Source organism: Homarus americanus, unplaced genomic scaffold (assembly GCF_018991925.1).
Source record: "Homarus americanus isolate GMGI-L3 unplaced genomic scaffold, GMGI_Hamer_2.0 scaffold13662, whole genome shotgun sequence".
NCBI classification, from domain to species: Eukaryota; Metazoa; Arthropoda; class Malacostraca; order Decapoda; family Nephropidae; genus Homarus; species Homarus americanus.
In genome coordinates, this window is record NW_024747649.1 from 72840 (window position 1) to 86687 (window position 13848).

The 13848-nt window shown below is 36.1% G+C and overlaps 2 protein-coding genes across 3 annotated transcripts in view; both read right to left on the bottom strand.

Moving 5' to 3' along the window:
• Positions 1-2505, bottom strand: part of LOC121879819 (probable glutamate receptor) — a 32653-nt gene extending 30148 nt beyond the window's left edge. For both annotated transcript variants that reach the window (XM_042386614.1, XM_042386613.1), the window contains exons 1-2: positions 2460-2505; positions 602-800 (exon numbers count right to left, since the gene is read on the bottom strand). In XM_042386614.1, coding sequence (XP_042242548.1) covers positions 602-795 — 194 coding nt within the window. In that variant the 5' untranslated portion in view covers positions 796-800; positions 2460-2505. The remainder of the gene's footprint in view (positions 1-601; positions 801-2459) is intronic.
• A 1527-nt stretch (positions 2506-4032) lies between these two features.
• On the bottom strand, positions 4033-12693 carry LOC121879816. The gene is made up of 5 exons (XM_042386609.1): positions 12276-12693; positions 11725-11905; positions 9629-9728; positions 4603-4732; positions 4033-4209 (listed from the first exon to the last, which is right to left on the bottom strand). The coding sequence occupies exons 1-5, from the start codon at positions 12543-12545 to the stop codon at positions 4087-4089; spliced, it is 804 nt and encodes a 267-aa protein (XP_042242543.1). The 5' UTR covers positions 12546-12693; the 3' UTR covers positions 4033-4086.
• Between the last annotated feature and the right edge of the window lie 1155 nt (positions 12694-13848).

Below are 13848 nucleotides of genomic sequence, written 5' to 3' on the forward strand. Positions count from 1 at the left end.
CCCAACAATCCTGCACGTTATAACGCAGGTGATCTAGTAACACTGTATGGAGAGGAATTGACAGATATGCTTTAATAGGCTAGTTATTTATGATTTATGATTGGAGATTGCCTAAGAATACATTTCTTGTATATACAGCAACTTAAATAGTATCATTGTGTAAACGTAGGAAAATAAAGTAATTTAAAATATCATTAAGCATGAAAAATACTTGTTGATATTAGCAATAAGATGACGTCTTGTTCCCCAGTTATGTAACATCCTGCAGCAATGACATATATTTCTTAACATTATATTCCTACATTTTAAACACTGATACTATTTAAGTTATATACAAGAAATGTATAAGAACATAAGAAAATAAGGAGTCTGCAATAGGTCGGTTGGCCTGTGCATGGCAGCTCCTGTCGAGAGTTCCAGCCACTCTCTATCGTCCATGAATCTCTCTAGCCTCCTTTTAAAACTTTCCAGTGTTCCAGCTAATCTCAGGTAATACATTGTTATCAGATCACCTGCCTCATATCGTGCAGGTGGGTTGAGACGAGCTTCTGTTGTTGACTGCAATGCTTATGATCCTCAGTTAACTAAACTTCTGTCTCACCTGATCATCGTGGAAAACACTGGGCTTTGTGTTGTTGTGTCTACCAGCACCAAGTGACAGTCAGACAGATGCTGCTCCACCACCTGGCCAACCACCTCGCCCACCTGTTCCGCTAAAGCTCCCCTGTAGGTACCGTCCGCACAGTTCCTCACCATCAACAACATAGTGAGTAACAAGAATAAAAGTGTCTCCATATTTTCTGGAAAGGTGAAGAGAACTTTTATAATCTATTACCTGTTATGAAGACATAGAGTGAGCATTTGTCAGAAACGAGTATTGAAGTTAGTGGGTGTTTGTTAGGGAGATAACTATCAGCGTGCCCATGGTGGAGGGGTAACTGCGGTAAAATATGACAAGACACATGGCACTCAAACAGTCGGCATACTTCTCTGTTACAACGTTTTGAGAAGGAATCTCATTTTTGAAACTGGGAATGGAACTAATTTAACACGTTTCCTATTTTTCTTGGGATTTCTACATTTTCTTGGCAGATTTTGTCTATTTCTTGAACCATTGTTGTCTGATCTTTCAAAAAATTTGACTTTATTTTCTTCACAAGGTGAAGTCTTAAGCATACAACCAAATATTTTTGTCTGCGTATATTTTACGGTTCACATACACCCATAGCATCCACAACAGAAATATGTGAGAAAAGTAAAACAAAATAATTTGAAACATTATTTTTGCTCTCAGAATTATGGATTTCCCTTGATTCTGATCGAACCGACGTGATTTTATGAACGCTGGTTAGGTCTTTCCCTATGAATGTAATAGTTTTAAATTCAAGAGAAATTTTTGAAGATGACTCGTTCGCAGCATTAAAGGACCGCTTTAAGAAAGGGGAAGCACGTATTCCCCTGTTGTAACTTCCATAAGTTTGTCTTTACGGGTTGGAGGGTTCAGCCAAGCTCTGTTAATTGTTGGGTCAGACGCTGTCTATCCGGCACTGGCCTAGAATGTTGATGGTGTCTTCTCCAGTTAATCAGTTGACCTGAACATAATTAATCCTCTCGCTCTGACTAGTGCACAAGAGTTCGTGTATTAAGCTTTTCTCTTTTCGGTTCTACAATTTATGTCCTGTCTATAAGTTTGCCTCCTATTTCCTTTCTTCTGTCTTTATCATAAAATAAAGTTCACAATAAAGTTTATGAGGGATTAAATATAAACTTTGATTCTTTTTGGCTTCTGGGGCTAGTGTCTGGAGCTAGTTTCTGGGCCTAGTGTCTGGGATGAGTGTCTGGGGCTAGTGTCTGGGGCTAGTTTTTCATTTGAATTCAAAACAGAAATTCAAATTTTCAGCACAAATAAATGATATCACTATTTGACTTAGAATGTGAAAAGAATTTCCATTGCAATGTATAATACTTGATAGTGATTATAAGTACCGGAAATTTATGTCACTCGTAACGCGCTTAAATGTTCACCAAATTCATCTTTGATTAACGAAGGATCGTCATCACAAGATTCATCAAATTCGTAAATAACTTAACTTGGTTTAGGTCTATTTTGTACCAGTTTATCTTATCCACGTTTTCATTGTGGATCTACATGAAATATATATATATATATATATATATATATATATATATATATATATATATATATATATATATATATATATATATATATATATATATATATATATATATATATATATATATATATATATATATATATATATATATATATATATATATATATATATATATATATATATATATATATATATATATATATATATATATATATATATATATATACTGTATAAAACCAAAAATACTATTCTTGAAATATAATGAAATAACGAATATTTACAACTGTAAGAATCCACAAATAAGAGACTGTGTCAGTGACTTACAGAGTGAGCTGTAGGTTATGGGAGACAACTTGGTGACGGGGCGCGGTGGACGAGATAAATGAAACAAAAACCTTAATGTTGCTCCTTTTATTTACTCCCTCACTCACTCATTGAATGTCACTCGACAGGGCCTTCAAGTGACATGCTTGACATTATCAACATGTGCAAATGTTAGATATACAATCATATATAGAAGATATGTGGTTAATGCTTAATTGGATACGCATTACACACTTATTGCACTTTATTGTGCTGTGATGTAGAATTTCATAGACACCACATATTTGATAATATATCGTGTGATAGGAAACAATAAAATTTAAATATTCTTCTCATCCATTATTCGCCGTTTCTTTCATATATTAAATTTAATTTACTTAATTATTTGTAAGTGTAATTGCACACACACCCACACACACACACACAGCAGCCACGTCAACTATTATGTTGGCCCATACCAACTCCCTCCCCTGAACCCCTCCTCCCCACGGGAATATCAACAAGTTCTCGCCAGAAGTTACTATTTCATCTGGGAAAGGAATGGAACCAGTGTTGAATAGTGGTGAACAGTGCTTAAGTCAGTGAAAAACAACTCGGCAGTTACAGTTGAGTCTTACCCAAGCTAACCTTTACACAGTGAGGTCCCAGGTACTTATACTTATGTTGTTTGATTCTGAGCTGCAGTGTTTTTCCTGTCTGTCCTACATAATTACAATTACATTTGCTACATGGAATACAATAAACACTTCCATTTACATTCAAACTTGGGCTATTCCTTATTAACATATTGGTAATGGTTGAGTCATACTTGAAAACAACATTAATATTTAGAAGCTTAAGGGACCGAACAAACGGGACAAATTCATTACGATAGGGCAGAGTCAAAATATTCTTAAGTGTAGGAACTTGTGTGGTTTGAGAGGAATGAAAGGATTTTTTAGCCCTTTTAAAACAACGATCAACAAACACAGAAGGGTACCCAAGGTGGCCCAAGGTCAAAAATGCTTTGAAAACCTTTGATCTAGATGTAAGATAGTTATTTTGTGGGTCCCTTATTTTTGACCTGACCTGACTAGTCACGTCACCCCCCTTCTCTTAAGCTCCTCTACGTGTGTGTTGGTGTGTGGATTAGTGGATGGCATCATTATGACCTGACCTCATGTTTTTAAGGTCCCCCTGTATATTTAAATGTAATCCAGTTGCCTCTAAAGATGTCTTGAATAAAGACGAAAGCTAACATCTTAGAGTGCAACTGGATTATGGACAGAGAGAGGCTTAAATATACAGGGTGACCTTAAAACATGAGGTCAGGTCATAATGATGTCATCCACTAATCCACACACCAACACACCCTGAAGATGTGAATTACACGAAAGCGCTTGGGAACTTCTGTGTTTTCTTTCTTCCTTGTGGTTATCAGCATATACCTAGATCACGCGCAACTACAGTGATTTACTTGCATATATATATATATATATATATATATATATATATATATATATATATATATATATATATATATATATATATATATATATATGTATATATATATATATATATTTATAATGTTCACTGATCAATAATAAACATTTATTAATATTCGTTGTACAGCTTTGACATAAGGACATCAGGCGCGTGTGACGTTCTCCAGTGAGGAACTTACGAACTTGAGGAAGCAGACGCTAAAGATCTCAAGGCTGAAGACTAGAAGACTCAGAATATATCCACAAACGAGAATTGTAAATAAACCCTGGGAATGGAGAAAACACAAATGTTTGATGAAATAACAAGGATCTGGTGACTTTATAAAGGTTAATTATCATTAATATTTATCTATATCGTGACCTTTATCGTATTGAAAATTTTGCTGATCAGTTATTATACCTGAATTATTTTATATCCATCTGTTATACTGTTATCTATAATTATAGAAAAAATACTGACCTTCATTCTCATAACCATCGCCAGATTTCTGATATTTAATGGTTAGAGGAATATAAATATATATTTTTAACATTATATTTCATCTTGATATGTCATTCCAAGGTATTTTGTTTTGCCATATCAATACTGATTTAAATACACAAATGACAAAGGAAGACTGAGCAGTAATGGAGACATGGAAGATTGTCTTTGTCATTACCCAGAGGTGAGTGACGGAGAGCGAGGTGCTGACGGTGATCTTGGTTGGAAGGGAAAGACAAGACGTTGAATTCGGGACGACTTCCTTCCTCCAGTGGTCGTAAAGACCGAATTCACTCATTGCCAGAATCCTGAAGGAATTGAAATCTCTATAATCCACTGGCGCCACAGAAACGCCAGCCAGTTCCACCCACCGTCTCTTTCGCGCTTCGACTTGTTTCCAAAAACCTCAGCTGACACTTTCACAGAAGCCAATCACCGTTTAATATCCTAAGTTCCGGCTCCACAAGTTCCACCCAATACGAGGTTTTATAAGCTGATTCACAGCTCAGTAGCGTGAGAATTTCTGCAAATTTCCTTGGTTCGTCTTCTCTCTCCAATTTGTCGACCTGTGGTGGTTCCTCTTTCCCAGCCCACTCTCGAGTCTCATCACGGCCAACTAACTTATGCTAAATCCTCTTATGTGTATTTAGTCTCTTAGGTCTAGGGGCGTGTCAGCCTTAGCTACTTTCCCAGTGATTACTTGCACCAGGATACAAGACTTCCTGGGTAATTTCAATGTCAGGCCGTCACTGTGCTCTTATTCATTTTCTCTTGGTATTGTGATTTTATCTATTTGTGTAACTACTTTTGGTGTTTATTTTGTGTAAATAATAATAATAAGTATAGTTTAAGAAAATTACTATATTTGATTACCTCCACATAAGTGATTTAATTTAAGCCTCGTGATTTTATTACAGTCCTTTATTTCACACATTTATCTGGGTCACAACTATTGGTTCACGAAAGGAATTAATGGTTAACGTTCTTGCTTCATCTTAATATTTTAAGTGAGTAAAGAGGTTTTTCCCATTTTTTAGGTTTTTAATTAGTTAACCACAGATTATATACATGAGACTGCGCCTAGGGTACAGGCACCTATGGGAGTACATTGGCAACCCTGAGCCTGGCCGCACTGTTTGTAAACTTTGTGGCCAACCCGACTCTCACACCCTCTCTCACTACATCCTCACTTGCCCTATGTCCTCCTCCTACAGGTCCCCAGCCGTTACCAACACCTCTTCCCTCCCTGACCAGATATCCCTCCTCCTAGTAACAGGCCTGGCACTTGACATTATTAGGGACCTGCCACGCTTTGCTATAAACAGATGAAGTGTACCGGAAACGTTACCCCCACACACTCATCATTCTCTCACTTTATGTAACTTGACAAAACCTATGACCCTTCAGGCTTTTACGCCCTTAATGTCCGAGTCATAAAGGCAAGTATGAACTTTGCACACTTCCCAGATGGGCGCTGTAAACGCTTCTGCGCTTCACCTTGCACAGGATGTAAGGGGGTGCCCAATAAACTAGCCCCCTCAGGGGCAAATCTGAATCTGACTTAGTTAACCATCGATTATCATCCCGTGACAAAATGGTGAGTCTGTCCCGGAGCTTAGCCTATTGAGTTAACAACTTGTCTATATTTTTCATTTCACTCTTGGGGAGGGGAGAGGGGTGGTGGTTTTCTTTAACTTTCATTACATTTTGGCATATAAACGGGTAGTTAAGCAATATACTGATAACTAAGCTTGTGTTTGAGGCTGAACAGGTTCCACAAGTATTTCATACAAGAAACGTAGTACATTTTTCAATATCAGTAGTTTGTTATTCCATCGTATCTAGTATGAACTCAGTGTAAGTTACAGGAGGAATTGATTCATTTTGCAGTGTTCAAAATTTTCATGAGTTTTTGATTCGATTTCTTTTCATTTCATTATTTATTTATATAGAGATTTTTGATGTTAGTGCATTCATGGAAGACCCAACTGCAAACGAATTTCAGGGTGCGCAAAACTAAAGATCAGTGGAGAATTATAGCATATTAGTATGATGGAGAATACAAGAGCTTGATAGTAAACAAGACATAAGGAACTTAGTCTTAAATGAACTAGTTCTTAGAGAATTAATCCCAGAATTCATTTTAGATGCAGACTTGTCCCGTGCCAAGAGTGTGTAGTAGGTTCTCTATAAAATACCGGTGCAGTGACGCCCAGACATAGATGATCATAGAAGTTCCGATGATTCAATAACATCTTTGGACTATAGATAAAACATAAACAATTTGAGCATAAACAAAAACGTGAGCTTTTTAGGCTAAGAGAATTAGAACCACACCGACAGTATGATATAAAAGAAGACAGATAACGAGAATTTGAATTAAAACAGATAGAAGATGAACGTCAGTTTGAATTAAGAGAACAGGAACAAGAGAAGATAAAATTAGAGATACATTAGCCAAGGTTAAGCCAACAAAATCTTTCAGATGCCACAGGGCATGATAGTACAGTGGCACAAAACTGTTCATCTTGGTATTACTTCTCAGATTTTTGGCACACCGGATGAGAATGATCCCGATTCCTTTTTCACCACGTTTGAGAAACTTGCTCAGTCTTTAAATGGGAAAAAACAGTATTTGGCTGTTTTGGTACAAACCAATTTTGTACGTAAAGCTAGGCAAATTTATTACAGTCGTAGCAGTGATGAATGCGTGAATTATGACGGAGTAAGGAATAGTGTGCTACAGGTATATGATCAGGTAACCAGAGACTTACCATATAAATTTTAGGAATCAACAAAGGCACCCGGCACTACTAACTTGGAATTTGCAGATGAACTAAACCTTCTTTTCACAAAATGGCTCAAGGCAAGCAACACTATTTCACTTGAACAACTCAAAGAAATCCGCCTGTATCTAGACGAGGGAGAAATTCACGAGGTCGTTATTCCCCGCTTTGTTCAGTCTAACTGAGGGTCTAATTTCACTTCAAACTTATTTAGCCAAGTCAACCGATTATCACCCAAAATCTCAAGGAGCCATGGAAAATTTCATCAGATATTTAAATCCTGTTGAGAGCTTACTGCCTAGAGAATGAGAATGGCTGGGATGAAGGCATTGATGTAGTAGTTCTTTTTGCTTTAAGGGACAGTAAAAGCGAGTCATTGGGATTTAGCCAATTTCAAATCAATATGAAAGAAAACTATGACTTTAAATCTGTCCATAGGATCTTCAATCTTGGTGATAAAGTTCTTGCCTTCTTGAGAAATCAGTCAAACCCTTACAGAAGAGAGTGAATGATCTAAATTATATTATTAACACCCTAGGTAGCAGTAACCTTCCTGACTTGTATTATTATATATATTTACGGGTTATCATTCCAGGACCAATTAGTCAGACTTGGAGAGTAAACCACGAGAGTCGAACCGAACTCCCAAACTATTTCTTTCTGGTTCTATGAGTTCCAGAAGATTCCCTTCCCCTCGAGAATTCTATTATATCTCAGGACTTTTTACTTGTCATACATGCCTTTAGAATAATGATGCCAATTGATAAATTTATGAAACTTGTTTCCTCAAATATGTACAGCTATGCCTGGTGTGTGTAACCTGGTGATGCACGAGACCAAGTTAGTTGAAGGGGTTCAACCCATAAAACAGATTTGAATGTCAGTGTTGGTAGAGTACACAACTTCGTTGATAATGTTCTGAAGTTTAAGAAAACGCGTGCACGTTGGGTCCCCATAATGTTGAACGAAGAACATAAAACAGCTTGACTGTGAATTTCAATAAAACTGAAAGAACAATTTCTACGCCAAGGTGATACATATGTATTTTTTTTTTATCGGGGATTAGCCCACCCGGGCACAGGTCACTGACCCACATCAGGGCCTGGGGGGGGCGAAAATGTAATAATAATAATAATAATAATAATAATAATAATAATAATAATAATAATAAAAATAATAATAATAATAATAATAATAATAATAATAACAATAACAATAATAATAATAATAATAAAAATAATAATAATAATAATAATAATAATAATAATAATAATAATAATAATATTAATAATATTAATAATAATAATAATAATAATAATAATAATAATAATAATACAGTAATAATAAAGAACCATAAAAAAATACAAAAATGAAAAAAAGATCAAAAGTGAGAAACAATACTGTATATGTTTGTTGTGTTGTTAATAGTAAGTGAAACAATTGAGGCCCTGCAATTGTGTGTAATTGAGGCAGAAAGTCAGATCAGCAACCTGAGACTTGGTCACAATTTTTGTGATGCCATACAGCAGCAGGGTCTACCATTAGATAACACATTATGCTTCCAATATCTTCCCAGGCGGTAGTACCTCCCTGTTTGGTAGCTGCCTACTACCTACTACCTAATGTATAGCGGATCGTTGCTTGTGGTGAAACCTGGGTGCACAAACTTGGAACCAGAGTCAAAACACCAACGCATGGTATGCAACATTTTTCATTTCTTCAAGCAAAAAAATTTAAAACGCTCCTCTCAGAGAATAAAGTGATCCTTACTCTCTTCTGGGATATATTGGACCAATATACTGCCACGATTTTGAAGAGCGGCGCACAATCAGCAGTGCATCATATTCACAAAAGCTGTAAAACGAGCTCAAGCCAGCCCTAATTCAGAAGCGTCCCGGCTTGCAAAGAAGAGTAACGTTTGGTAATTCTTGCACTGTGAACCAAATGTTAATTGAATTTTTTTTCCAGCAATGCAGGTGCCTGCATTTACAAGGTTCCATGCAAAGGATGTAGTATGTTCTACTAGGGCCAGACAGGTAAAGATCTTATAACTAGACTTCAACAGCATAAATACAGTGTTAGGACAGGCCAGGAATATAATGCTTTCTTCGTTCATATGAGAAATAATAATCATTGTATTGACTGGGTAAATGTATCCTCAATCTTATAGAATCTGGTCTCAGTAAATATATTGAACCTTTCAATATGAATTTGAGTATTGGCATGAAAAATTGTATAATTTTGTTATTAAGAAGATGACTAACCAGTTAAAATGGTTGGGTAACTTACTTAGCGACCTCGCTATGGTGGACACCTGTACATATTAAACTTGTGTGTGTGTGTGTGTGTGTGTGTGTGTGTCTTATTTCTATGTTAACAATATACGGTGAACAAATAGTATCCAGGTATGTACTGTACCTCTTACTCATGGAAGGAACAAGAGGGTTGTTCTTTTGTCCAGTGACGCCATAAATACGAGAGAGGAAGCCGTCCCTCGAATAGTAGAAATCACATTGTCCTGTTGCGGAAATTATTGAGTCAGCTATTAGGTACTGATTCCTGAATTAAATTCACATTACACTAAAAATTTAAAATTGGCATTTACATAAGGGTCGACAATCTTACAGGGATAATTACCGATTAGCTATAACTTCTATGTACTTATCTTTTGGGAAAACTTGTGACTGGCCATAAACGATCATGCAGAACATAAAAGTACACATAAAAGAAAAGTTTCATACAAAACCAAACCTAACCTTCCCTTAAGGGACCCAAAGCAAATTTGACTATAACACCAATTAATTTTCATAGAGTCATATGAATAAAAACAAACACTTCAGTTGCTATATAAGGCTTAGTCAGTAATTATCCCTATTTAGTATAACAGTGTCCGTAAAGTTTATCACTGAAGCACAACTGAAGAACGCTGTTGTGCAACTTCAAAATCGTACTATGGTTTGTATCCGTAATGATGGTGCATATGTTGAATCCTAACAATCCTAAGATTAAAGGCACTTGAATAACTTACCTATCAAATGCAGTTTACAGATTGTTTTTATCTCCTATAGAACCTAAATTATTAATATTTTAAACTGCACCAGAACTTTACGGACACCCTGTGTATATATATATATATATATATATATATATATATATATATATATATATATATATATATATATATATATATATATATATATATATATATATATATATATATATATATATATATATATATATGCAAGTAAATCACTGTAGGTGCGCGTGATCTAGGTATATGCTGATAACCACAAGGAAAGAAGAAAACACGAAGTTCCCAGCGCTTTCGTGTAATTCACATCTTCAGGGGTGAGTACAGTCTGTACTCACCCCTGAACTACAACATATATATATATATATATATATATATATATATATATATATATATATATATATATATATATATATATATATATATATATATATATATATATATACTTAAGTGTAGGAATTTGCCTGGTTTGAGTAGAAAGAAAGGATTTTTTAGCCCTTTTAAAACAATGATCAACAAACAATGAAGGGTACCCAAGTTTTTGTGCATTGGAACGAATGTATTTCAATTCTTAATCAATAAATTCAGCGTCACAAATACACAAACATCTCAAAAACATAGCAGAAAAAAATTACATTTTGGTAGACTCCAGGTGACAAAAATGTCAGTTACATAAATTTATTTGTCAGTGGCCCCAGGTTAAAAATGCTTTGAAAACCTTGGACCTAGATGTAGGATAGTTATTTAGTGGGTCCCATATTTTGGACCTGACTTAACTTGACTAGTCACGTCGCCCTTTCTCTTAAGCTCCTGTACGTGTGTGTGGTGGTGTTGGTGTGCTGATTAGTGGATGTCATGATTATGACCTAACCTCATGTTTAATAAGGTCACCCTGTGTATTTAAGCCTCTCTCCGTCTATGTAATTCAGTTGCCTCTGAAGATGTCTTGAATAAAGACGAAAACTAAGGTGCTCCATTGTTTCCCCTTTCCTTGTGTGATTTTATCAAGTTTTATCTTATCCACGTTTTCATTGTGGATCTACTTGATATATATATATATATATATATATATATATATATATATATATATATATATATATATATATATATATATATATATATATATACTGTATATATGTAGAACACAACAAAATTGACGGGTGAGGAGCAGTCTGACCAAGAAGGTATCTCCTTGGGTCCAATGGGACCGTCCAACCGGTCCGACCAAAAAGTGATAATATTTAGACGACAGTGAAAATGATGTAGTGTAGATGGCGTAGTAAATGGAATATAGATAGTGGGGAGGTTGTAATGTACAGTAAATGATCTTGTAGTGACTTTACAGTGTAGGTAACATTATCGTCACGGATATTGATTATATGCTGCCCCTCAAAAAACAAATCAAGGCATCGACCGGTATTCCAACTGGTACTTAACTGAATTTATTACATAGAAATCCACATTAACCTCACACAATATTTACCTTTTTGCGAGAAGTCCTGAGCCATTAAAGTCAGCAAGAAGCTCTCAGTCTCCAGTATGACGTGGGAACCCTCCCTTACCAGCTTGTCGATGCTTCCCGGGTACTCTGCTAACCGGTTGAAGATGACACGACCTTCCCTTTCTGCGTCAGCCACTTCAGTGAAGATGCCAGTTTCTGCAGCCTTGTGATTGAAAATACAGGTATACGCTGTGATGGAAAACACTTCTGCATTAAGAATTATCAGAAAAATCAAATTAGTATTGAAAATCCTTCTGTCTTAACGATGATAGAATGAAATAGTTTGCTGGAAATAAGAAATATTTTGGATAATCTTCATGTAATTATCCTAAAAATTACGAGAAACATTTATCTTTGTACGTTGAAGAATAAATAATTTATATTCATTTTGATAGTCCTTCATATCATCATAGAGAACAAATTTGATAGTGATCTCATGAAACACAAAAAAAAAGAAACTGTAACACAATTATTCTTGTGTGCAAAATAACACATAGAGATTTACCATAATGTGAAAAAAAGGAGTAACTCACACGATAATAAGCCACAGTGAATGAACCGCACTCCCAGATCATAATTTTACTCGGGTCGTCCAGCACGTCGCGGAGACTCTGGTAGGGTTGAGGGATATATCTCACGGCCAGGAGGGACATGAGTGTGCTGCAGTAGCTTCTGGCAAGTACCAGCATCATTAACATCCATCCAGCTATTATCAAACGCTCCCACCACCATCCCGCCGAATTTGAGATGTCTACAGGAAACATCCGAATGGGATTATAATAGAAAGACAAATAATGAAGCATCAAGTATAAACTGCGTTATGGAATACTAGAAAAAAAATTCCTCCTGAACTAAAATATCTATCACCCAGGCCAGGAAAGGCGTACGTTGAACTATCTACCAAAAATATCCTAGAACCAAAATATTAAAACAAAAATCTACGACTCTCAACATGGGTTTACAAAGGGAAAATATTGTCTAACAAATCTGCCAACGTTTTTTAGGAAAGTCTTCGAGGTAGTAGATAATGACGAAAATTACGATGTTATTTACTTCGACTTTAGCAAAGCATTTGACAGAGTACCGCATCAGAGGCTTCTGAGAAAAATTAAGACTCATGGTATCGAGGGGAAAATTTTAAATTGGATAAAATCATGGCTCACCGATAGAACGCAGAGGGTCAGCGTAGATGGTGTTAAATCTGAGTGGGGCCGTGTAACCAGTGGGGTTCCCCAGGGGTCAGTACTAGGCCCACTCTTATTCATAATCTACATAAACGATCTAGATACTGGGATCAGCAGTGACATAAGCAAGTTTCCGGATGACACCAAAATAAGGCGGCAGATTAATTCAGGGCAGGATGCAAATGCATTACAGGAGGATTTAAATAAACTGCAGGGGTGGTCTGAAAAATGGCAAATGAAATTCAACACCAGTAAGTGCAGCGTACTTAATATTGGAAGAACTAATACTGTCAATGTATACAGCCTTAACAACATCAACCTCGAGAAGTCGACTTGTGAAAGAGACCTAGGGGTACTTGTAAGCCCGGACCTACGGCCTAGAAAACAGTGATTTAATGTTCGAAATAAGGCAAACAGAGTATTGAGTTTTATATCTAGAAGTGTAAGTAACAAGAGTGCAGAGGTCTTATTGCAGCTATATCTTGCGCTAGTCAGGCCGCACCTCGATTATGCGGTTCAGTTCTGGTGCCCCTATTATAGAATGGATATAAATTCACTGGAGTCGGTGCAGCGAAGAATGACGAAAATAATTCTGGGACTTAGAAACCTTCCATATCAGGATAGGTTAAAGAAACTTAACTTGTATTCCCTAGAAATACGAAGAGTGCGGAGAGATACGATAGAAGTATTTAAGTGGGTGAAAGGAATCAATAAAAGGGATATAGATAAAGTTCTTATAATATCTGAGCAGGATAGGACTCGGAGCAACGGATTCAAGTTGGATAAGTTTAGGTTTAGGAGGGAGATAGGAAGAAACTGGTTCACAAATAGGGTGGTGGACGAGTGGAACAAGCTTAGCAACTTTGTAGTAAGTGCGGGAACTCTGGAAAGTTTCAAAAGGAGGCTAGATAGATTCATGGAT